The 24348-nt window shown below is 39.7% G+C and overlaps 1 protein-coding gene across 3 annotated transcripts in view; it reads right to left on the bottom strand.

Annotated features, from left to right (window-relative positions):
* The window catches only part of COMMD1 (copper metabolism domain containing 1), a 170235-nt gene extending 147395 nt beyond the window's left edge, over nucleotides 1–22840 (bottom strand). Inside the window, exons 1-2 of one of the 3 annotated variants that reach the window (XM_061432752.1) lie at nucleotides 22609–22692; nucleotides 11942–12018 (exon numbers count right to left, since the gene is read on the bottom strand). Coding sequence is in view for 2 of the 3 variants with exons in the window: in XM_061432751.1 (XP_061288735.1) it covers nucleotides 22609–22785 (177 nt within the window). In the remaining variant the exon portion in view is untranslated. Of the gene's footprint in view, nucleotides 1–11941; nucleotides 12019–22608 lie in introns of all 3 variants that reach the window. The other 2 variants (XM_061432751.1, XM_061432750.1) reach the window with 2 other exon arrangements.
* Nucleotides 22841–24348: the final 1508 nt, after the last annotated feature.

Below are 24348 nucleotides of genomic sequence, written 5' to 3'. Positions count from 1 at the left end.
AGTCGCTCAGTCGTGTCTGACTCTTAGCGACCCCATGGACTGCATGCAGCCTACCAGGCTCCTCCGTCCATGGGATTTTCCAGGCAAGAGTACTGGAGTGGGGTGCCATTGCCTTCTCCGAAAATAAGGCTAGGTTGGTTTAATTCTCAGAAACAATGACCAACAGAATATATTTACATAACACTTTAATGCTTCTGTAAACGATTAAACTCAAGAATGTAACACGTTTTAAACAATTACAAATGTTTATCTCAAGTATTATAATGAAAGACAGAAAATATATTTCTGAGTAAAAGCCAGGATTTTCTCTAGTAAAAATTCTTTAGGCTAGGTTTCCCTCTATTCATTGGAGAACCAAAGACTGACTTGGATCTGTTGTTAAGTGACTATTTATGTCACAACCTAATGTTTAGGATGCTTCTAAATTACACTCTTTAGTAGAAGCTCAGGCAATGGCACCCCACACCAGTACTCTTGCCTGCAAAATCCATGGATGGAGGAGCCTGGTAGGCTGCAGTCCATGGGGTCGCTAAGAGTCGGACATGCCTGAGCGACTTCACTTTCACTTTTCACTTTCATGCATTGGAGCAGGAAATGGCAACCCACTCCAGTGTTCTTGCCTGGAGAATCCCAGGGATGGGGGAGCCTGGCAGGCTTCCGTCTATGGGGTCGCACAGAGTCGGATACGACTGACTCGACTTAGCAGCAGCAGCAGCAGCATGGTTATTAATTGGCTTTCATTCTGCCAAGTTACTTTTACCAAATAACTTACTCATCTTCTATGTTCTTCCAGTTTGGTATAGGACTTCTGTCTCTGTCAGCAAGGGGGAAAAAAAAATCCATGATGAAGAACAGTGAAAGTTTCCTCCTGTTAAATACTCCAAGCAACACATTAGCCTTTAACTTCATGGAAAAAGAATTTAGCCTTTTCTAAAAGAACATTTTGTGGCCAGCTCAGGTATGTTTATGGGAATGTCTCCAGAAGCAATTACAAAGTTAAAAAAAATACCCATTCTTCCCTTTCTCTTGACAGACCATAAAGCCTTCTCCTAGGAAAGAGCACATGATTAGTGTGCTAATCAAGTTCCTAAATTAATATTTATGTAAAAAAAATAAAAAAACTTTTCAAGAAACAGATTGCTTAGAGGTCATCTTTCATTATAACCAGAGCCCCACAACCAGCTGAAATTCATAGGTTTGCAATAGAAGACAAAGTCCTGATCCTGCAGAAATAAAAATGTCTTAATAATAAAGGAAAAATAAGAATAAGAGAAAAGATAAACACTGCACTAGCTGTACTTATTCATAAGACCATTAAAGAACCATTGGGCAGGCTTTAAAATGTATGAGAGATAACAGAGATACAAAACCTGAAGAAAAGAATATACAAACATATTTAATTATTTGCAGCTTCAAAGCAGAACATATCTCCATTATAAAGGAGTTCAAAAGAAATACACCTGAGGGCACAGGTTCCTACATCCAATCTATCTGTCAGGATAAAATACAGCTCAATTAAATTATATAAAAGCTTATAAAATCAACCTGTATGTGACTTGATCAAAAATGGTCCTCATACAATATTATTATATTATTATTCACCCTTAAAAAAGAATTTGTCAATATGCAACAACATGGATGAACCCTGAGGACATATTATTAAGAGATATAAGCCAGTCAAAGAAAGACAAATACTTGTCTTTGTCCACTTGAATGAGTAACCTAAAACAGTCAAATTAATAGAATCAAAGAGTGGAAAGGTGATGCCAGGGGGGTAATGGGGAGTTATTAATCAATGGACATGAAGTTTGAGTTGAGTAGTTGAATAACCTCTAGAGACCTGAAACACAACACTGTACCTACAGTCAGTGATATTATATTGTATACCTAAAAATTTAAATAAAAAGAAAGGTTTCTTTGCTCAATGGAGGAAACATGAGGAAAAAAATGGTTATTTTTTTGGGGGGGAAGTAGTATTCTCTATCCATTATAAGTCAAAAACTGGAAACTTATCAAATCCCCATCAACAGTAGAATGGATAAGCATATTGTGATATATTCAAACATTGGTGTATTCAGTGCTGCTGCTAAGTTGCTTCAGTCGTGTCCAACTGTGTGACCCCATAGACGGTAACCCACCAGGCTCCCCTGTCCCTGGGATTCTCCAGGCAAGAACACTGGAGTGGGTGGTGTATTCAGCAGAAGTTCGTAAATTTTTCCTGTAAAGGGCAGACAATAAATAGTTTAGGCTTTGCCAACGATCCCATCTCTACTGCAACTACTTAACTCTGCCCTTGTAGAGCAAAAGCAACCATACACTTTATTATGGACCCTGAAATCTGAATTTCATATAATTTTCACGTGTCACAAAAATTTTTTTAACCATTAGAAAACATAGAAACTATTCTCAGCCCACTGGCTGCACAAAAAGAGGCAGGGGGCCAGATTTAGCCTGTGTGGTGTAGTTTACTGACCGCTGCTCTACAGCAATAAGAATGAATGATCTACAACTGTATGCAATGATGCTGAATCTCATAAACATGTTGAGTGAAAGAAGCCAGACAAGAGAATACGTACTATAAGATTCGCAAAAAGCAAAACTAAACTATGTCATTAGTACAGATGGCTAACAAACACATGAAAAGATGCTCAACATCACTCATTATCAGAGAAATGCAAATCAAAACCACAAAGAGGTAGCATTTCATGCCATTCAGAATGGCTGCTATCTAAAAGTCTACAAGCAATAAATGCTGGAGAGGGTATGGAGAAAAGGGAACCCTCTTACACTGTTGGTGAGAATGCGAACTAGTACAGCCACTACGGAGAACAGTGTGGAGATTCCTTAATAAACTGGAAATAGAACTGCCATACGACCCAGCAATCCCACTGCTGGGCATACACACCAAGGAAACTAGAATTGAAAGAGACACGTGTACCCCAATGTTCATCACAACACTGTTTATAATAGCCAGGACATGGAAGCAACCTAGATGTCCATCAGCAGATGAATGGATAAGAAAGCTGTGGTACATATACACAATGGAGTATTACTCAGCCATTAAAAAGAATACATTTGAATCAGTTCTAATGAGGTGGATGAAACTGGAGCCTATTATACAGAGTGAAGTAAGCCAGAAAGAAAAACACCAATACAGTATACTAATGCATATATATGGAATTTAGAAAGATGGTAATGATAACCCTGTATATGAGACAGCAAAAGAGACACAGATGTATAGAACAGTCTTTTGGACTCTGTGGGAGAGGGAGAGGCTGGGATGATTTGGGAGAATGGCATTGAAACATGTATAATATCATATGTGAAACTAATCGCCAGTCCAGGTTTGATGCATGATACAGGATGCTCAGGGCTGGTGCACTGGGATGACCCAGAGGGATGGTATGGGGAAGGAGGTGGGAGGGAGGTTCAGGATGAGGAACACATGTACACCCGTGGTGAATTCATGCTGATGTATGGCTAAACCAATAAAATATTGTAAAGTAATTAGCCTCTAATTAAATAAATTTATACTTTAAAAAAAATTTTAATAAATTTTAAAAATTAAAAAAAAAACAAAAAACTAAACTGTGTCATTAGTAGTTAGGAGAGTGGCTCCCTTGGAGGTGGGTGCCTAGAGAAAGCATAAGATGGGCTCTGGAGTGATGACAGCATTTGCCTTCTTGATCAAGGCACTGGTTATATAGGTATATTCAGTTTGGGAAAATTCATTAAGCTGCACAAGTGATTTATGTACCTTTCTGTATGTATGCAATACTCAACAAGTTTTTTAAAATAAAATTTAAGTGTTCTTTCTAGGAAACTAACTGAAAAGCCAGAAAACATACGAAGTCCACTGACTTTAGGAACAGATAATTAAAGAGATCTAAACAAGAGTAAATCTCATGTATGATATATACCTCATGTACAGGTGTGGAATCCTTAACAGAAAAATTAAGTCACTTTATATCTCTATACCAAAAAACTGATTATATACCAACCAAATCTGGATGGTAAAAATAACATACTAGGAGATTCTGTTCGAAACATCAAATGTATATAAAGTTAATATCTATCACCTTGATTTTAAGTAAAATCTAGCAGAAGAAAATCAAAGATACTAATGACTTAAGATTCATTATCCTAGGGAGTGTCTGTCATTGACTTTCAAGGATCAAAAAACATTATTAGAGGCAAAAGGGAGGCAGTACATAAAAAATGAATACATTTTCTGCCATCATCCTTTTATGCACATATTCTTGCTTACTGTATCCAGGATATCCCAGCCTCACCAAATGTGAGGTTTGGGAGGCAGGACAATTGACAGTTTGGTTCATTCATTTTTCCAGTGCCAAGCACAGGACCTGGAACATAGCTGCTGTTGTTGCTGTTCAGTCACTCAAAGTGTCCGACTCTTTGCAACCCCATGGACTGCAGCACGCCAGGCTTCCGAGTCCTTCACCAACTCCTGGAGCTTGCTCAATCTCATTTCCATTGAATCAATGATGCCATCCAACCATCTAATACTCTGTTGTCCCCTTTTCTTTCTGCCGTCAATCTTTCCCAGCATCAGGGTCTTTTCTAAAGAGTCAGTTGTTGGCATCAGGTGGCCAAAGTACTGGAGTTTCAGCTTCAGCATCAGTCCTTCCAATGGATATTCAGGACTGATTCCCTTTAGGATAGACTGGTTGGATCTCCTTGCAGTCCAAGGGACTCTCAAGAGTCTTCTCCAACAGCATAGTTTAAAAGCATCAGTTCTTCAGCGCTCAGCCTTCTTTACGGTCCAACTCTCACATTTACACATGACTACTGGAGAAACCACAGCTTTGACTAGACGGACCTTTGTTGGCAAAGTAATGTCTCTGCTTTTTAGTACACTGTCTAGGTTTGTCATAGCTTTCCTTCCAAAGACCAAGTGTCTTTTAATTTCATGGCTGCAGTCATGATCTGCAGTGATTTTGGAGCCCAAGAAAACAAAGTCTCTCACTATTTCCATTGTTTCCCCATCCATTTGCCATGAAGTGATGGGACCAGAGGCCATAATCTTAGTTTTCTGAATGTTGAGTTTTAAGTCAACTTTTTCTCTCTTGTTTTTCACCCTCATCAAGAGGCTCTTTAATTCCCCTTCACTTCCTGCCATAAGGGTGGTGTCATCTGCATATTTGAGGTTATTGATATTTCTCCTGGCAATCTTGATTCCAAATTATGCTGCATCCAGCCCAGCATTTCACATGATGTACTCTGCATATAAGTTAAATACAGCCTTGACGTAGTCCTTCCCAATTTGGGATCAGTCTGTTGTTCCATGTCCAGTTCTAACTGTTGCTTCTTGAACTGCAAACAGATTTCTCAAGAGGCAGGTAAGGTGGTCTGGTATTCCCATCTCTTGAAGAATCTTCCACACTTTGTTGTGATCCACACAGTCAAAGGCTCTTGCGTAGTCAATGAAGCAGAAGTAGATGTTTTTCTGGAATTATCTTGCTTTTTCTACGATCCAACATATCTTGGCAATTTGATCTCTGGTTCCTCTGCTTTTTCTAAAACTGACTTGTACACTTGGAAGTTCTCAGTTCATGTACTGTTGAAGCCTAGTTTGGAGAATTTTGAGCATTACTTTGCTAACATGTGAAATGAGTGCAACTGTGTGGTAGTTTGAACATTTGTGGACATTGCCCTTCTTTGGGACTGGAATGAAAACTGATCTTTTCCAGTCCTGTGGCCATTGCTGAGTTTTCCAAATTTGCTGGCCTATTGATTGCAGCACTCTCACAGCATCCTGTTTTAGGATTTGAAATAACTCAGAGGGAATTCCATCACCTCCACTAGCTTTGTCCCTAGTGATGCTTCCTAAGACCCACTTGACTTTGTATTCTAGGATGTCTGGCTCTAGGTAGGTAACCACACCATCTTCGTTATCTGGGTCATTATGATCTCTTTTGTATAGTTCTTCTGTGTATTCTTGCCACCTCTTCTTAATATCTTCTGCTTCTGTTAGTTCCATACCATTTCTGTCTTTAACTGTGCCCATCTTTGTGTAAAATATTCCCTTGGTATCTCTAATTTTCCTGACGAGATCTCTAGTCTTTCCCATTCTATTGTTTTCCTCTATTTCTTTGCGTTGGTCAATGAGGAAGGCTTTCTTGTATCTCCTTGCTATTCTTTGGAACTCTGCATCCAGATGGGTTTATCTTTCCTTTTCTCCTTTGCCTTTCACATCTTTTCTCAGCTATTTATAAGGCCTCCTCAGACAACCATTTTGCCTTTTTGCATTTCTTTTTCTTGGGGATGGTTTTGATCACTGCCTCCTGTACAACGTTATGAACCTCCATCCATAGTTCCTCAGGCACTCTATCAAATCTAATCCCTTGAATCTATTTGTCACTTCCACTGTATAATCATAAGGGATTTGATTTAGGTCATACCTGAATGGCCTAGTGTTTTCCCTACTTTCTTCAATTTAAGTCTGAATTTTGCAATAAGGATTTCATGATCTGAGCCACAATCAGCTCCTGGTCTTGTTTTTGCTGACTGTATAGAGCTTCTCCATCTTTGGCTGCAAAGAATATAATCTATCTGATGTCGGTATTGAGCATCTGGTGGTGTCCATGTGTAGAGCTGTCTCTTGTGTTGTTGGAAGAGAGAGTTTGCTATGACCAGTGTGTTCTCTTGGCAAAACTGTTAGCCTTTGCCCTGCTTCATTTTGTACTCCAAGGCCAAACTTTCCTGCTACTCCAGGTATCTCTTAACTTCCTACTTTTGCATTCCAATCCCCTATGATGAAAAGGACATCTTTTTTTGGTTTTAGAAGGTCATGTAGTCTTCATAGAACCATTCAACTTCAGTTTCTTTGGCATCAGTAGTTGGGGCATAGACTTGGATCACTGTGATACTGAATGGTTTGCCTTGGAAACGAACAGAGATCACTCTGTCATTTTTGAGACTGCATCCAAGTACTGCATTTCGGACTCTTTTGTTGACTATGAGGGCTACTCCATTTCTTCTAAGGGATTCTTGCCCACAGTAGTGGATATAATGGTCATTTGAATTAAGTTCACCCTTTCTAGTCCATTTTAGTTCAATGATTCCTAAAATGACGATGTTCACTCTTGCCATCTCCTGTTTGACCACTTCTAATGTACCTTGATTCATGGACCTAACATTCCAGGTTCCTATGCAGTATTGTTCTTTACAACATTGGACTTTCACCACGAAACACATCCATACTTGGGCACTATTTCTTCTTTAGCTCGGCCTCTTCATTCCTTCTGGAGCTATGTCAGTGCTCTTCTCAAGTAGCATTTTGGGCACCTACCAACCTAGGGAGTTCATGTTTCAGTATCCTATCATTTTGCCTTTTCATACTGTTCATGGGGTTCTCAAGACAAGAATGTTGAAGTGGTTTGCCACGCCTTCCTCCAGGGGACCACGTTTTGCCAGAACTCCCCACCATGACCCTTGGGTGGCCCTACACCACATGGCTCATATTTCATTGAGTTAGACAAGGTTGTGATCCATGTGATAAGTTTGATAGTTTTCTGTGATTGTGGTTTTCATTCTGTCTGCCCTCTTGGATAAGGATAAGAGGCTTATAGAAGCTTCCTGATGGGAGGGACTGGCTGTGGGGTAAAACGGGTGTTGCTCTGATGGGTGGGACCATGCTAAGTAAATCTTTCAGATCAGATCAGATCAGATGAGTCGCTTGTGTCTGACTCTTTGCAACCCCATGAATCGCAGCATGCCAGGCCTCCCTGTCCATCACCAACTCCTGGAGTTCACTCAGACTCATGTCCATCGAGTCAGTGATGCCATCCAGCCATCTCATCCTCTGTCGTCGCCTTCTCCTCTTGCCCCCAATCCCTCCCAGCATCAGAGTCTTTTCCAGTGAGACAACTCTTCGCATGAGGTGGCCAAAGTACTGGAGTTTCAGCTTTAGCATCATTCCTTCCAAAGAAATCCCAGGGCTGATCTCCTTCAGAATGGACTGGTTGGATTTCCTTGCAGTCCAAGGGACTCTCAAGAGTCTTCTCCAACACCACAGTTCAAAGGCATCAATTCTTTGGCGCTCAGCCTTCTTCACAGTCCAACTCTCACATCCATACAGGACCACTGGAAAAACCATAGCCTTGACTAGACGAACCTTTGTTGGCAAAGTAATGTCTCTGCTTTTGAATATGCTATCTAGATTGGTCATAACTTTCCTTCCAAGGAGTAAGCGTCTTTTAATTTCATGGCTGCAGTCACCATCTGCAGTGATTTTGGAGCCCAGAAAAATAAAGTCTGACACTGTTTCCACTGTTTCCCCATCTATTTGCCATGAAGTGATGGGACCGGATGCCCTGATCTTTGTTTTCTGAATGTTGAGCTTTAAGCCAACTTTTTCACTCTCCTCTTTCACCTTCATCAAGAGGCTTTGGAGTTCCTCTTCACTTTCTGCCATAAGGGTGGTGTCATCTGCATATCTGAGGTTATTGATATTTCTCCCGGCAATCTTGATTCCAGCTTGTGTTTCTTCCAGTCCACCATTTCTCATGATGTACTCTGCATAGAAGTTAAATAAACAGGGTGACAATATACAGCCTTGACATACTCCTTTTCCTATTTGGAACCAGTCTGTTGTTCCATGTCCAGCTCTAACTGTTGCTTCCTGACCTGCATACAAATTCCTCAAGAGGTAGATCAGGTGGTCTGGTATTCCCATCTCTTTCAGAATTTTCCACAGTTTATTGTGATCTACACAGTCAAAGGCTTTGGCATAGTCAATAAAGCAGAAATAGATGCTTTTCTGGAACTCTCTTTTTTTTTCCATGATCCAGTGGATGTTGACAATTTGATCTCTGGTTCCTCTGCCTTTTCTAAAACCAGCTTGAACATCAGGAAGTTCATGGTTCACATATTGCTGAAGCCTGGCTTGGAGAATTTTGAGCATTACTTTACTAGCATGTGAGATGAGTGCAATTGTGTGGTGGTTTGAGCATTCTTTGGCATTGCCTTTCTTAGGGATTGGAATGAAAACGGCCCTTTTCCAGTCCTGTGGCCACTGCTGAGTTTTCCAAATTTGCTGGCATATTAACTGCAGCACTTTCACAGCATCATCTTTCAAGATTTGGAATAGCTCAACTGGAATTCCATCACCTCCACTAGCTTTGTTCATAGTGATGCTTTCTAAGGCCCACTTGACTTCACATTCCAGGATGTCTGGCTCTAGGTCAGTGATCACATCATCGTGATTATCTGGGTTGTGAAGATCCTTTTTGTACAGTTCTTCTGTGTATTCTTGCCATCTCTTCTTAATATCTTCTGCTTCTGTTAGGTCCATACCATTTCTGTCCTTTATCGAGCCCATCTTTGCATGAAATAAATGTTCCTTTGGTATCTCTGATTTTCTTGAAGAGATCCCTAGTCTTTCCCATTCTGTTGTTTTCCTCTATTTCTTTGCATTGATCTTTAGATTAAATCTTTAATCTGGAACTCAGTAGGTGTGCAATAAATGTTCACTAGACACAAGGGGCTTCCCTGGTGGCTCAGAGGTTAAAGCGTCTGCCTCCAATGTGGGAGACCTGGGTTCAATCCCTGGGTCGGGAAGATGCCCTGGAGAAGGAAGTGGTAACCCACTCCAGTATTCTTGCCTAGAGAATCCCATGGACAGAGGAGCCCAGCAGGCTACAGTCCACAGGGTCACAGTCGGACACAACTGAGTGACTTCACTTCACTTCAGACACACAGAAGCAACCTGATGTCCACAGACAGATGAACAGATAAAGAAGTTGTGGTACATATACACAATGGAATACTACTCAGACATAAAAAGGAACACATTTGAGTCAGTTCTAATAAAGTGGATAAACCTAGAGCCTATTATACAGAGTTGAAGTAAGTCAGAAAGAGAACGGTAAATATCATACACTAACACATATATGTGAACACATATATATGGAATCTAGAAAGATGGTACCAAAGAATTTATTTGCAGGGCAGCAGTAGAGTAACAGACATAGAGAACAGACTTACAGACATGGGGAGAGGGGAGGAGAGAGTGTGGAGAGAGTAACATGGAAACTTACATTCAGTTCAGTTCAGTTCAGTTCAGTCGCTCAGTTGTGTCTGACTCTTTACAACCCCATGAATCGCGGCATGCCAGGCCTCCCTGTCCATCACCAACTCCCGGAGTTCACTCAGACTCACTTCCATCGAGTCAGTGATGCCATCCAGCCATCTCATCCTCTGTCGTCCCCTTCTCCTCCTGCCCCCAATCCCTCCCAGCATCAGAGTCTTTTCCAGTGAGTCAACGCTTCGCATGAGGTGGCCAAAGTACTGGAGTTTCAGCTTTAGTATCATTCTTTCCAAAGAAATCCCCGGGCTGATCTCCTTCAGAATGCACTGGTTCGATCTCCTTGCAGTCTAAGGGACTCTCAAGAGTCTTCTCCAACACCACAGTTCAAGTAAAATCGATAGCTAACAGCAATTTGCTGTATGTTTCAGGAAATTCAATAGGGGCTCTGTATCAACGTAGAGGGGTGGGATGGGGAAGGAAATGGGAGGGAGTTCAAGGAGGGGATATATGTATACCTATGGCTGATTCATGCTGAGGTTTGACAGAAAACAAAGGTCTATAGAAAACTGAGGAAGAGATCAGATGTCATGACAGAGAATAGTATCTTTCAGAGATAATTTCACACTGGCATATAAAGATATTAATTTAATCATATATACAGCACACATAACACAACCCATACCAAAATTTCTATAATATGGCTTTTTTTAAAAAACTGAATTAGTTGAAACAAATTTTTCATTAAAGATGAACCATAATGGAGGTTGAAATTTATGAAAACTACATTCTAAGTTAAAGCCAAAAAACATAGGTGCGTTATGACCAAAAAACCCGTGACTTATTGTATGTCTGTAGTTCTCATAGATCAGTTGGTAAAGAATCCACCTGCAATGCAGGAGACCCCAGTAAAAGATTATAAATAAGGATCCATTCTAGCAGAACATATCATTTATGCCTTTCTTATGACATTTACCATGTAATACAGGATTCTTCAAGGCATGGGCTCTGATAATCACTTCTATAAACAGAACAGGGTACACAGCATATTTTTAGTTTAGTTGCTAAGTGATGTCTGACTCTTTTTGTGACCTCATGGATGGTAGCCTCCTCTGTCCATGGAATTTTCCAAGCAAGAATACTGGAGTGGTTGCCATTTCCTTGTCCAGGGGATCTTCCTGATCCAGGGACTGAAACCATGTCTCTTGCATTAACAGGTAGATTCTTTACCACTGAGCCACCAGGGAAGCCCATATAACATATTAGAGACTTGGTAAAAACAGCTATCCCTTGGTGCCCACAGGTCACCGATGCTCAAGTCTCTTAAATGAAATGGCACAGTATAGTTGTCCCTCTGTATCCTCTGATGCAGAAGCCATGAATAAACAAGACTGACTGCACTTGATAGGTAAATCAAAGATAGAAATTCTCTTTAAAAATATTCCTACTGGACTTCCCTGGTGGTAGAGTGGATAAGAATCTGCCTGACAATGCAGGGGACACAGGTTTTTGTTTGGGTTTTTTTTTTAATTAATTTATTTATTTTTTAATTGAAGGATAATTGCTTTACAGAATTTTGTTGTTTTCTGTCAACCCTCAACATGAATCAGCCACAGGGGGACACAGGTTTGATCCCTGGTTAGGGAAGATCCCACATGCCAAGGAGCAACTAAAGCCGACACACCGCAACGACTGAGCCCGCGTGCTGCAACCACTAAAACCTGCATGCCTAGAGCCTGTGCTCCAACAAGAGAAGCCATCACAGTGAAAACCTGCGCTCCCCAACGAGACAGCAGCCTCCACTCACTCTAACTAGCAAAAGCCCGCATGCAGCAGTGAAGATCCAGCATAACCAAAATTAAAATTAAAAAATTAAAAAATACATATTCTTACCCAGGAACTCCTTCAATCCAAGTCAAGTTTTCAGACCTGGAAACTTGCTTTGAGAAAAGGAGACCTAGAAACTTGCTCTGAGAAAAGAACCAAAAATAGGTCTTCAATTAATATGGATTTTACTCCAAACTAAGAAAGAAAGAAAAAAGCTTACAGAACACCTCATTACAGGTCACTTGAGTCTACTCACATATTTTGCAAACTCTACTTGGTAATATGCAATTGCTGCTTTATCATATGATGTCCACTGACATAAAAACCTAACATCAAACAGTTGTTTGCCAGTCCTTCAGAGAGGCAGGAATACATCTCATGAGTTATCATCTGAATTTCCAAAGTCAGGAAAGGGCAAGATGGGGTAAGAGATTAAGAGGTACAAACCATTATGTATAAAAGAAACTAGCTACGAGGATATATTGTACAGCACAGGGAATATAGCCAATATTTTATAGTAACTATAGAAGGAGTATAACCTTTAAAAATTGTGAATTACTATCTTGTACACCTATAACTTATATAATATGGTACATCAACTATACCTCAATTAAAAACATAAAAATAAAATTAAATTTTAAAAAATTCTCAAAAATCATCAATGAAATTAGCAAAATTTATTTACACAAAACCTAGAGAACTGTAGCAAAAGGAATGTTTACAGAGCTTTACATTTTCCAGAAAATGATATTTCTAAATTCAAAATATCTAACCAAATATTTAGACCTCTTTTGGATAACAAATTCTTATTATTGAGTAGGCAACTTTGTTTTCTAAACTAAGAACAATTTAAGAAGAACATTTTAAATGTTACGTTGCTTCCAACCTATTTTATCAGTGTATTAGCAAGCCAATATTCTACCGCCACCTAAAGTAGAAAAAGAGAATCACTGCTTATAGTTAAGACAGAAGACAACTGAATCCTGAAAATATGACAGAATAAGTCAAATGCATTCAGTCTCTCCTACTCATGTCTCTTGATCTAAACATTTTAAGATCAGATATTTTGCATCCATTTTTTATACTTAATTTAACTTATTACCTATTATTTGTTGTTCAAAACATATATGGGTGAAGTTCATTCTGAAAGTGAGTTAAGTATCAAAAAGATACTGCTTTACGTACTTTTCTTTATTTGAAAAGAGAGGCCAGTAACAGATTTTAAAATATCTTACATAGTAAAATCTTTCTACATTATATAATAAATCCAAAAACTGTACTGCAGAGACAACAAAACTCAACATTCAAAAGCATGATGGATTTTCACAATGGGCTTTTTCATAAGAATCCAGTACTGCATATACGCCACAAGATAAATTTCAAAAGTGAAGCTGGTAAAACCATTATTTGACAACAACAAAATCACTAATGAGCAGTAACTTGAGTTGTTTTATAAACTTGATATCAAATTCACTTTTAAGCCTCTGCTTTTACTATAAATACTTTCAACAAAACTAGAATCAAATTGTGCTTTTAAAATAATATATACCAAGGAATTCCCTGGCAGTCCAGTGGTTGGGACTCTGTGCTTTCACTGCTGAAAGGGTCCAGGTTCAATCCCTGGTGAGGGAATTAGGATCCCATAAGTTGCATGGCATGGCCAAAAAAATAAAAAATAAATAAAGGAATCTGCCATACAAACACAAGTTAGCTAAAATGACAGAGGACTAGGATTAAATTTTTTAAAATAAATAATAACAGCAACATATACCAATAATAAAAGTAAACACACACACCACAGTATGCAAAACATCAAACTACTGGAGTATTAAAAAGATTAAACAGGGTATCCCTTTATAGAAATTTAACCTCTTCAATTTACATCATACCCCAAAACAAGACAGCTATATAATGTTCTTCAAAAGCTTCTGCAAAAAAACTCTCTCCACTGCTGAGTACAAATGCACTAAATTCCTAATACTCGAGAATAGTATTAAAAAAAAAAAAAGAAATTTTTTAAAAGTCAAATGCAGAAATTATGTACTGTATGCTCACCGCCTTGTATTTTAAAAAAAGAGAGAGAGAGAGGCTGGTGGTGATGGGGACATGCTACCCCAAATTATGGCACCCTGGCATATTAACTATCATAAATTTAAGGAATCTAAGAAATAAAGAGCAGGAAGGTCGCCCTGCCCTCCCCACCAATCCTTCTCCTCTAAAACAGGTCATAAAATCCTCATGTGAGAGGTGCCCTCACTATACCTAGAGGAATGAAACATCCATTCTTTGTCTCCAAAAACAAAGGAATGCTAAAAAAAGAGCTTACAAACAAGCATTGCTAAATTTCCCTTGGTTTACTATAATTATTTCATAATCCTACGAACAAAGCTAGTGGAGGTGATGGAATTCCAGTTGAGCTATTTCAAATCCTAAGAGATGATGCTGTGAAAGTGCTGCACTCAATATGCCAGCAAATTTGGAAAACTCAGCAGTGGCCACAGGACTGGAAAAGCCCAGTTTTCATTCCAATCCCTAAGGACAGCAATAAGAAAGAATGCTCAAACTACTGCACAATTGCACTCATCTCACACACTAGTAAAGTAATGCTCAAAATTCTTCAAGCCAGGCTTCAGCAATACATGAACCATGAACTTCCAGATGTTCAAGCTGGTTTTAGAAAAGGCAGAGGAACCAGAAATCAAACTGCCAACATCTGCTGGATTATCGAAAAAGCAAGAGAGTTCCAGAAAAATATCTGCCGCTGCTGCTGCTGTTGCTAAGTCACTTCAGTTCTGTTCGACTCTGTGCGACCCCATAGACAGCAGCCCACCAGGCTCCGCCGTCACTTCTGCTTTATTGACTATGCCAAAGCCTCTGACTGTGTGGACCACAACAAACTGGAAAATTCTGAAAGAGATGGGAATACCAGACCACCTGTCCTACCTCATGAGAAATCTGTATGCAGGTCAGGAAACAACAGTTAGAACTGGATGTGGAACAACAGACTGGTTCCAAATAGGAAAAGGAGTACGTCAAGGCTGTATATTGTCACCCTGCTTATTTAACTTATATGCAGAGTACATTATGTGAAATGCTGAGCTGGATGAAGCACAAGCTGAAATCAAGACAGCCGGAAGAAAATATCAATAATCTCAGATATGCAGATGACACCACCCTTATGGCACAAAGTGAAGAAGAACTAAAAAGCCTCTTGATGAACATGAAAGAGGAGAGTGAAAAAGTTGGCTTAAAGCTTAACATTCAGAAAACTAAATTCATGGCATCCAGTCCTATCACTTTATGGGAAATAGATGGGGAAACAGTGGAAACAGTGTCAGACTTTATTTTTGGGGGCTCCAAAACCACTGCAGATGGTGACTGCAGCCATAAAATTAAAAGATGCTTACTCCTTGGAAGGAAAATTATGACCAACCTAGACAGCATATTAAAAAGCAGAGACATTACTTTGCCAACAAAGGTCCGTCTAGTGAAGGCTTTGGTTTTTCCAGTAGTAATGTATGAATGTGAGAGCTGAACTATAAAGAAAGCTGAGCACAGAATTGATGCTTCTGAATTGTGGTACTGGAAAAGACTCTTGAGAGTCCCTTGGACTGCAAGGAGATCCAATCAGTCCATCCTAAAGGAGATCAGTTCTGAGTGTTCATTGGAAGGACTGATGCTGAAGCTGAAACTCCAATACTTTGGCCACCTGATGCAAAGAGGTGACTCATTTGAAAAGACTCTGACGCTGGGAAAGATTGAGGGCAGGAGAAGGGGACGACAGAGGATGAGATGGTCGATGGCATCACCGACCCAATGGACATGAGTTTGGGTAAACTCTGGGAGTTGGTGATGGACAGCGAGGCCTGGTGTGCTGCAGTCTATGGGGTCGCAAAGAGTCGGACACGACTCAGCAACTGAACTGAACTGATGTCAACAGATGATACTTGTGTGTTTTTACACATCTGATTTCTATATTTTCTGTAAAGTTAAATAATATTTACAATAAAAAGTATTAAGGGAAAGCATATAGGTAGCTAAATGTTTGCAAAACTGAAAATTAACTAAATGCAGCATCCTTCGGAAGACCTATCTCTGTTGTTATAAGACACACGAAAACTATATTACCACAGGTCTTCCTTTCCGGTCAATCTAGTTCTCAAAAAATTACAAATTTTCATAGCTTCAGGAGTGGAGACAAAAGCAGGTTTTTATAGATATAAATATTTCTTCATCTTTTGCTACTTTAAATCTTAATACGTTACTGATGTTATTTTCTCATATAAATGTAAACCAGTTTTCATACATTGATGGTATAACTTGACTCTTAAGCTTACAACATTAATTTTATACATTTTATATTAATAAACATAAATTTTACATCCTCTTACTATGAAAAAAATCCAAATTCAAATTATGTCTTACCAAGAACACATGCAGTACTACAGAATTATTAAAGCTTATTTCTCATTTACCACAAGCTTCATGACCTAAAGAAAACATTAGTGAAATTCCTCAAGAGTTCATAAGACCAAATGATAACTATTTCTTAAATATTTCTATTTTAGATTTCTATCAAGTAACCAATAAATAGGGCTTTCCTGGCAACTCAGTGGTGTAAGAATCCACCTGCCAAGCAGGAGACAGAGGTTTGATCCCTGAGTCAGGAAGATCCTCTGGAGAAGGAAATGGTAACCCACTCCAGTATTCTTGCCTGGGAAATCCATGGACAGAGGAGCCCGGTAGGCTACAGTTCACAGGGTCGCAAAGAGTCGTACATGATTTAGCAACTAAATCAGCAGCAGCAACCAACGTATAATTTATACAAGATTGTTTCCAAGTATTACACATGAATTTAGGAACAAATTCTAAGAAAGGAATCACCAAACTTCTTCTGTAAAGATTCAGGTAGTATATATCTTAGGCTTTGAAGGCCACAAGATCTCTGTTACAACTACTCAACTCTATTATTACAGTGGTGAAAGCTGTTACAGACAAGATGTAAATGAATGAGTACATGGCCATGTTCCAGTAAAAATTTATTTATAAAAATGGGCTGCAGGCCAGATTTGTCCCAGGGGTCATAGTTTGCTGACCCCTGATTATAACCTTCCACAGTGTGATTCCTTCCAGCTCTTCCCATACAGAAATAATATAGGTTTTCTCTCTGTGATTACTTTTTTAATGGCAATCTCCACACTTAAGTAGTATCCATCCATTCACATATTCTACAGATTTTTATTATATGCATACCATGTGCCCAAAACAGTTTCAGGTGTTAGTGATTAAAAAAAAGGGAAAAAGTAATAATAAAGTGCTGCCCTCTTAATGCTTGCATTCCAATAGGGTATACATAATTTCAGTTAGTAACAGGTATGAAAATAAGTAAAGCAAGGCAAAAAGAGTCGGGGAGGGAGGGTGAGGCTGTTTGCATGGATCAGGGAAGACCTCCTAGGAAATCACTTTTAGCTAGAGAATGAATGAAGTAAATAAACAATCCAAATGAACATCTTGGGGGAAAGCACTGCAGGCATATGGACAACTACCTGCAAAGGTCCTGAACAGATTCAGAAAGCACCTAACAGGTTTAAAGACAAGGTTAGTGGGGCTGGAATAAGACAATGAGATCAGAGAAACTGGTAACGGTGAGATCACAGGAAACTATAGGCTATGGTAAAAAGGACGGGATCTTATTTTAAGCTCATGAATATGACAGGGTTGAAAGCAGGGCAGTTAGTAGGTATGATGTATGTTTTAAAAAGATCACTGGTTTATTTGACATATCTCAATAAAGTTGGGGAGAAAACGAGGTTCACTGGTAGCTGTGCTGTAGGAGGTAGGAGGCAGACTGTAGGAGACAAAAGTGGAACAGGAAAGCCAGACCATAAACTGCTGCATGTATTTATAGATTTCTAAACAGAATTTAAACATATTTTTAATACAAATTATAGAGAAGATGAAAAGTGAAAGTGAAGTCACTCAGTCATGTCCTACTCTTGGCAAGCCCATGGACTGTAGCCCACCAGGCTCCTCCATCCATGGAGTTTTCCAGGCCAGAGTACTGGAGTGGGGTGCCATTTCCTTCTCCAGGGGATCTTCCTGACCCAGGGATCAAACCCAGGTCTCCCACACTGCAGGCAGTTGCTTTTACCATCTGAGCCACCATAGAGACTGGATCTTATAAGCAATAAATAAAATAAGCAATAGGATAGATTGTACAGCCCAGGAAAATATAGCCATTATTTTCTAATAACTTTAAATGGAGTATAATCTATAAAAATATTCAACCACTATGCTATACACCTGAAACTAATAATTGTAAATCAACTATACTTCAATTAAAAAAAAATGATAGCAAAAAAGAGAAATGGCAAAATTAACTTTTGATTGACAATGTGAACAAAGAATTATATCAACAATGTGTGTGTGTGTGTGTGTGTGTGTGTGTGTGCATGCATGTGTGCACGCACGCTCAGCTGCATCCAACTCTTTGCAACCCCACAACTGTAGCCTGAGAAGCTCTTCTGACCATAGGATTTTCCTGGCAAGAATACTAGAATCGGCTGCCATGTCCTCCTCCAGGGGATCTTCCTGACCCAGAGACTGAACCTGTGTCAACTGCACCTCCTGCACCACAGGCAGATTCTTTACCGCTAAACCACTGGGGAAGCCCTATATCAACAACAGACGAAACAAAACTCAATAGAATTTTCATTAAAAATTTTTGTTTAATATGAAGTTTCAGTGAGGAAATATAATATCACCAACAGAGGGCAGTAGTGAATACAGAACATAAGCGTACAAACTGTGATCCAGCTTCGTAGTTAAGATCTTTCTTCAGAATTCTAGTAAACTAGAATTGAGGAGCATCCCTGCGAGGTTAACAGCAGAAGCAAGAAACCGAGATTAAGCAAACACATATCTATGAGAAGTTGAAATTATAAATATGAGCAAAAAAAATTAGATAAAAATGGCATCCTATTTATATAGGATGTCATTTCCCTAACTAAATACACCAAACTCAAATCACTGATTTCACTGCTTCTCAGGAGATACCAAAAAATAAAACTAAAGTAAGTGGATAGTCAGCTTCATGTATCCACACACTGATGAAGGGTTTGCCCTTCTGTTATCAACAAACAAAGCTACAGAGGGTTCATGTCCCAGCCAAGTAGGGTAGAAAAGCTCCAGTTCAAGTGGAAAACAGGGACCAGTACAAATGTGAGCAATCAGTACACTACACCTGGGCACAGAATGTGAAGGTTAGAGGGAAAGGCTACAGCTCAGGAAGCAGCTGAACTTGAAACACAGCCTATGAATAAATGAAGGCAGGCAGCTGGCAACAAGGAGACTATTAACATATACCCACTGCCTATTCCCTGGTGGGAGTTACACATCCCTTCCTTCCTTTCCTCCTACCTCTGTTGTCCCTCTTCATTTTCACTCTCTTTATAGAACTTGATGCTCTATAGATCACTGAAAGGTATGACACTACTTCATTTTTATCCTTAGTTTTTTTCCCCTCTGTTTAGATTCCTACATTTTTTTTCTTTAGTATTTTTCCTCACTGCTTTTCTTCTAGCCTGCATGTTTCATTCTAGCCTTGAATGTTGAATTCAAGATTGTTGAGACTCCATAGACAGAAGAAAAAACTGTTCTGACTTGTGCAGTCATCATTATGTAAAAACGTATACCCTGCCCACTTCATAGTCATTAGTATGGCTACCGTCAAAATATACATACAGACACACACAGAAAATAACAAGTGCTGATAAGGATGTGAAGAAATTGGAATTCTTGTACACTGTTGGTAGGAATGTAAAATGACACAGCTGCTGTTGAAAACAGGATGGCAGTTTCTCAAAAAATTAAAAATAGAATTACCATATGATCCAGCAATTCCACTTCTGGGTATATACCCAGAAGAAATGAAAGCAGGGTCTCAAAGAGGTATTAGCACACCCATATTCATAGCATCACTATTAACAACAGCTAAAGCAAGGAAGCAACCTAAGTGTTCACTGACAGATGAATGGATAAGCAAAATGTGGTGCATCCTGATACATACAATGGACTATTATTTAGTCTTTGAAAGGAAGGAATTTCTGACACACACCATAAAATGGATGAACTTGAAAGAGAGCATGCTGGAATGAAATAATCCAGTCACAAAAAAAGTCAAATACTGTATGACTCCACTTATATGTGACACTTAGAGTAATCAAAATCATAAAGACACAAAGTAAAATGGAGGGCGCTGGTCAGGGAGTGAGATGTGATTTATACGGAGTTACTGTTTAATGGGTAAGGGTTTCAGTTCTACAAGGTGAAGAGTTATAGATACAGATGGTTGTGATGGATGTACAAATTATCAATGTATTTAATACCAATGAACTGTATACTTTGAAATGGTTAAGATGATAAATTTTATGTTTTGTGTATTTTACCAAAATTTTTTTAATTGAAGGGGAAAAAAGTATAAGCTGCTAAAAAGCAGGAAAAAGTTAGTAGGAATAAAGGAATAAAAAGTAGTTTCACTTTTTTCTTGCCTCCTCAACCAGTACTCCAAACTGGGTATGGCCATGCATTGGTCAAATCAGACTGTTCACCATTTCTTGAATTTGCTCTCCATTTTCCTGCTCCACCTCTGCTATTTTCTCAGCCTACATGCCCTATATGGCTGCCCTTCATTTTAATCTAAAATACTCTATACTTTCTTCAAGAGCAACAAAAATGGCATCTCCAAGAAATTTGCCAGAAACAGCTAATATCTCTTTTCTGTCCATAGTAGACCACTCAGACCTCTATTTCCAAATACTATGTATCCTTGTATAATGTTTATTTGTGTATGTTCTCTTCTATTGCAGATGGACATTCTATCTCTGCTCGAAACCTTTTTGTTTAAATTCATATTTACTTTTTACATTTTCATAAGAATTAGAGATGTTTATCCCTCAGTGGTGCTTACAAGGTAAATGAAGACTGGAACTTGATGTTACCCTGAGCCCATAGTTTCAGCCCTAAGTCAACCAATCAAAGGCTTTTTCCCTTCCTACCTCAAACCAATTATCTGTGCAGAGCTGTGAAGCACAGGCAAATCTTCAGTTCTACTCCCAATACCAAGAGTCCTGCTACTCAATCCAGCCTCAGGCAGCGGACTGAGAACAGTGAGAGCAAGATCTAGATATTACACAGCAATGTATTTTAAAGAAAATAAAGGACAGTTTCCATAATATTCTTTCTCAGTATACTTCAATTTTTGTCATAACAAAAGATTCAAAATATCCCCCAATATTTAGAGATTCTAAAACATTGTGCTGTTCTTACTTTTCGGCCTTCAGTCCCTTATCCTCATTCCCTTATGGGCCTAGCAAAACACCAGAAATTCAGGTAAGATGTCAAATTCTCTAAGAAATCTTTTCTTATCACTTTAAGAGTAACATTTGATAGAAACAGAAGACTTTCACTAGTGACTCATCATAACTAAAATTACTTAAAATGTCCAGAATCACATATATTACTCCTTACATTTCAATAAGACAATCCATTTACTTTCTTTTCAATAATTGCTTTGGTTTTCTTTTTCCAGATTCAAATCCTATAAGCAAAAGCAGTTTTTAAAAAAAGAAACACAACTGCCCTTTAAGGTATCATAAGCAGTTCTGAAACACAGCAAGTGCAAAAGGATAACAGATAAAATTTCAACACTGATTTTAATCAGTGTAACCATGAGGCTAAATGCTTAGACTCCCAGAGCCTGTTTCCCAATCTTTAAAATGGGGGTGTACCTACCACATAAGGTTTTTGCAAGAAACAAATTAAACAAAACAGAAAATGTCTAAAAGAATTCCTAACACATAGAAAGCCCCCCAAAAAATATATTTCTACACATTATCTCTTGAGTATACTTCATTACTAGATTCCGTCCTATTGCTAGTTCCTAGTCTAATCCAGTATGGTCCAATAAGGTAGCCATTAGCCACGTAGGACTGTTGAGCACTTGCAGTAGTGACTAGTCCAATTTGACATGTGCTTTAAATGCAAAATATACACCAGATTTCAAAGACTTAATGAAAAAACTAATATAAAACATTTCATTAATATTTTGTATATTGATTACATGGGAAAAAATACTTTGGATATATTGGGTTAAATATTAAAATAAGTTTCACGTTTTTCTTTTTACTTTTTTTTAGTGCGGCTACTAGAAATTTTAAAGTTGTTACGTTTGGCTCGCATTGCATTTCTACTGGGAAAGGCTGAGCTACGCTTTGACTTCAAGCTGATGAACGTGCTTTCTTAACCGTACAGTATACTGCTTGACAGGGGTTCCCTCGGGCTAATCCACCCCTTATCCCGGCAAACACCTGAGCACTAACACTCTTGAACACTTCAACGGCCCAGGAAAACTGCTGGCTTGATCGCTCTTAATATTAAAAAGTATGGAGCGCAGAGATCTGCAGAGGCAACTCGAAATCGTGACCTACACAACAGAGAAGTGCCTGGAGACAAAACCCGAGTCTTCGGTGGGTAACCGTCAGCACTGCTGCCGGGAGCCCTCAGAAAGTGAGAAGAGGCGACAGAGCGAGCGCCGGGGACCTGATGAAGCATAACATGGAGCCCCTGGAGTGGAGGTCTGAGGAGGGAAGCCTTTCGGCTTCGGAGGGGACCAGTCGGAGGACGGCGGGGAAGAGACTCGGCTCCGCACCGAAGGCTGCGGAGAGAAGCGGTACCTTAAGAATCCCCTTCATCTTCGCCAGAAAGGGGCGGAACTCCTCAAGTGACACCTCCGGATACAGCTGGCTTCGCAGCAGCTCCTCGGTGATGCCCGGGTGCCCGTAGAAAGTATCCTGAGCCAGGCCGCTCAACAGCCCACTCAGGCACTTGGAACCCTCAAGTTCGGCCGCCATGGTTAGCAGAGACCACCGACAGCTGAGCGCGACCGCGCTACGGCAGCCGAGACGGGCCTAAACTGCTGGACGAACGCGCGAGAGGGAAGTGGCGGCGCAGTGCCAGCAGAGGTCGCTGTTGGCAGCTCCCCGCTCTGCACCTGATGCGAAGAGCTGACTCATTGTAAAAGACCCTTTTTATTTAACAAAATATACCCAAGGTATTACCATTTCAAAATGTAATCAATATAAAAATTGTTAATAAAATATTCTACATTCTTTAAAAAAAAAAAGACCCTAATGCTGGGAAAACTTGAGGGCAAGAGAAGGGGACGACAGAGTATGAGATGGCTGGATGGCATCACTGACTCAATGGACATGAGTTTGAGCAAACTCAGGGAGATAGTGATGGACAGAGAAGCCTGGCGTGCTGCAGTCCATGGGATCACAGAGAGTCGGACAGGTCGTAGCGACTGAACAACAATAACAAGCTCTGCAAAACACAACCCTTACTTTGCCAGTGCGGAGCTATCAATTCATTAGGTTGCAGACCCCTCATTTTGCTTCTGCTGATTTCCCTCTTCAACCCCAGGGCCTACTCAGAGAGGAAATTACTCGGTGAAGATTACTTTAGATGGAGTAGCATGCTATGCCGGTGGCGGTTTAAGTTTTGGGTGGCTGTTTCGCCCTCCAGGCTTTGCCAGTCCTTTAACTGAATAGGATCTATCACTCAAATCTGATCTCTGCCTAATCCTTACCTGTGTATCTTTCGTCCCCGAAAATTTGACTCTACCTTGATAATATGTCTGCTTAAGTTGTTAACTACCTTTTTACACACATGGTCTTGTGTTTCCAGCTAGCTTAGTGCCTCTTATTCAATGTTCCTTTCTATAACAAATATTTTGTAAACTCCTAGCCTGAAATAAAGTTCATAGATAATATAACTTCCTGCCCAAATAATTTCCAAAAATCAATGTATTATTCACCAATAAAAAAGAATGAGTTACAGGACTTCCCTGCTGGTCCAGTGGCTAAGACTCTGGGTTCCCAACGCAGGGACCCTTGGTTCAATCCCTGGTTGGGAAACTAGATCCCACATGCTGCAATTAAGAGTCCATATGTCACCACAAAAGACCCCGCATGCCACAAAGATTGAAGATCCTGTGCAGCAAAATAAATAAAAATAAATGAAGCAATGGAGACTCAGACATAGAGAACGGACTTATGGACCCGGTCACGGGAGAGGAAGGAGAGGGTGGGATGTATATAGAGAGTAACATGGAAGCATACGTTACCATAGGTTAAATAAATAGCCAATAGGAATTTGCTGTATGACTCACAGAACTCAAACCTGGGCTCTGTAATAACCTAGAAGGGTGGGATGGGGAGAGAGGTGGGAGGGAGGTTCAAAAGGGAGGGGATGTATGCATGCTGTGCTGTGCTTAGTCACTCAGTTGTATCCAACTCATTGTGACCCCATGGACTGTAGCCCACCAGTCTGTCTATGGGATTCTCCAGGCAAGAATAATGGAGTGGGTTGCCATGCCCTCCTCCAGGGGATCTTCCCAACCCAGGGATCAAACA

The sequence above is a fragment of the Bos javanicus genome, chromosome 11 (assembly GCF_032452875.1).
Source record: "Bos javanicus breed banteng chromosome 11, ARS-OSU_banteng_1.0, whole genome shotgun sequence".
NCBI classification, from domain to species: Eukaryota; Metazoa; Chordata; class Mammalia; order Artiodactyla; family Bovidae; genus Bos; species Bos javanicus.
This window is presented reverse-complemented; position numbering and strand designations above follow the sequence as displayed.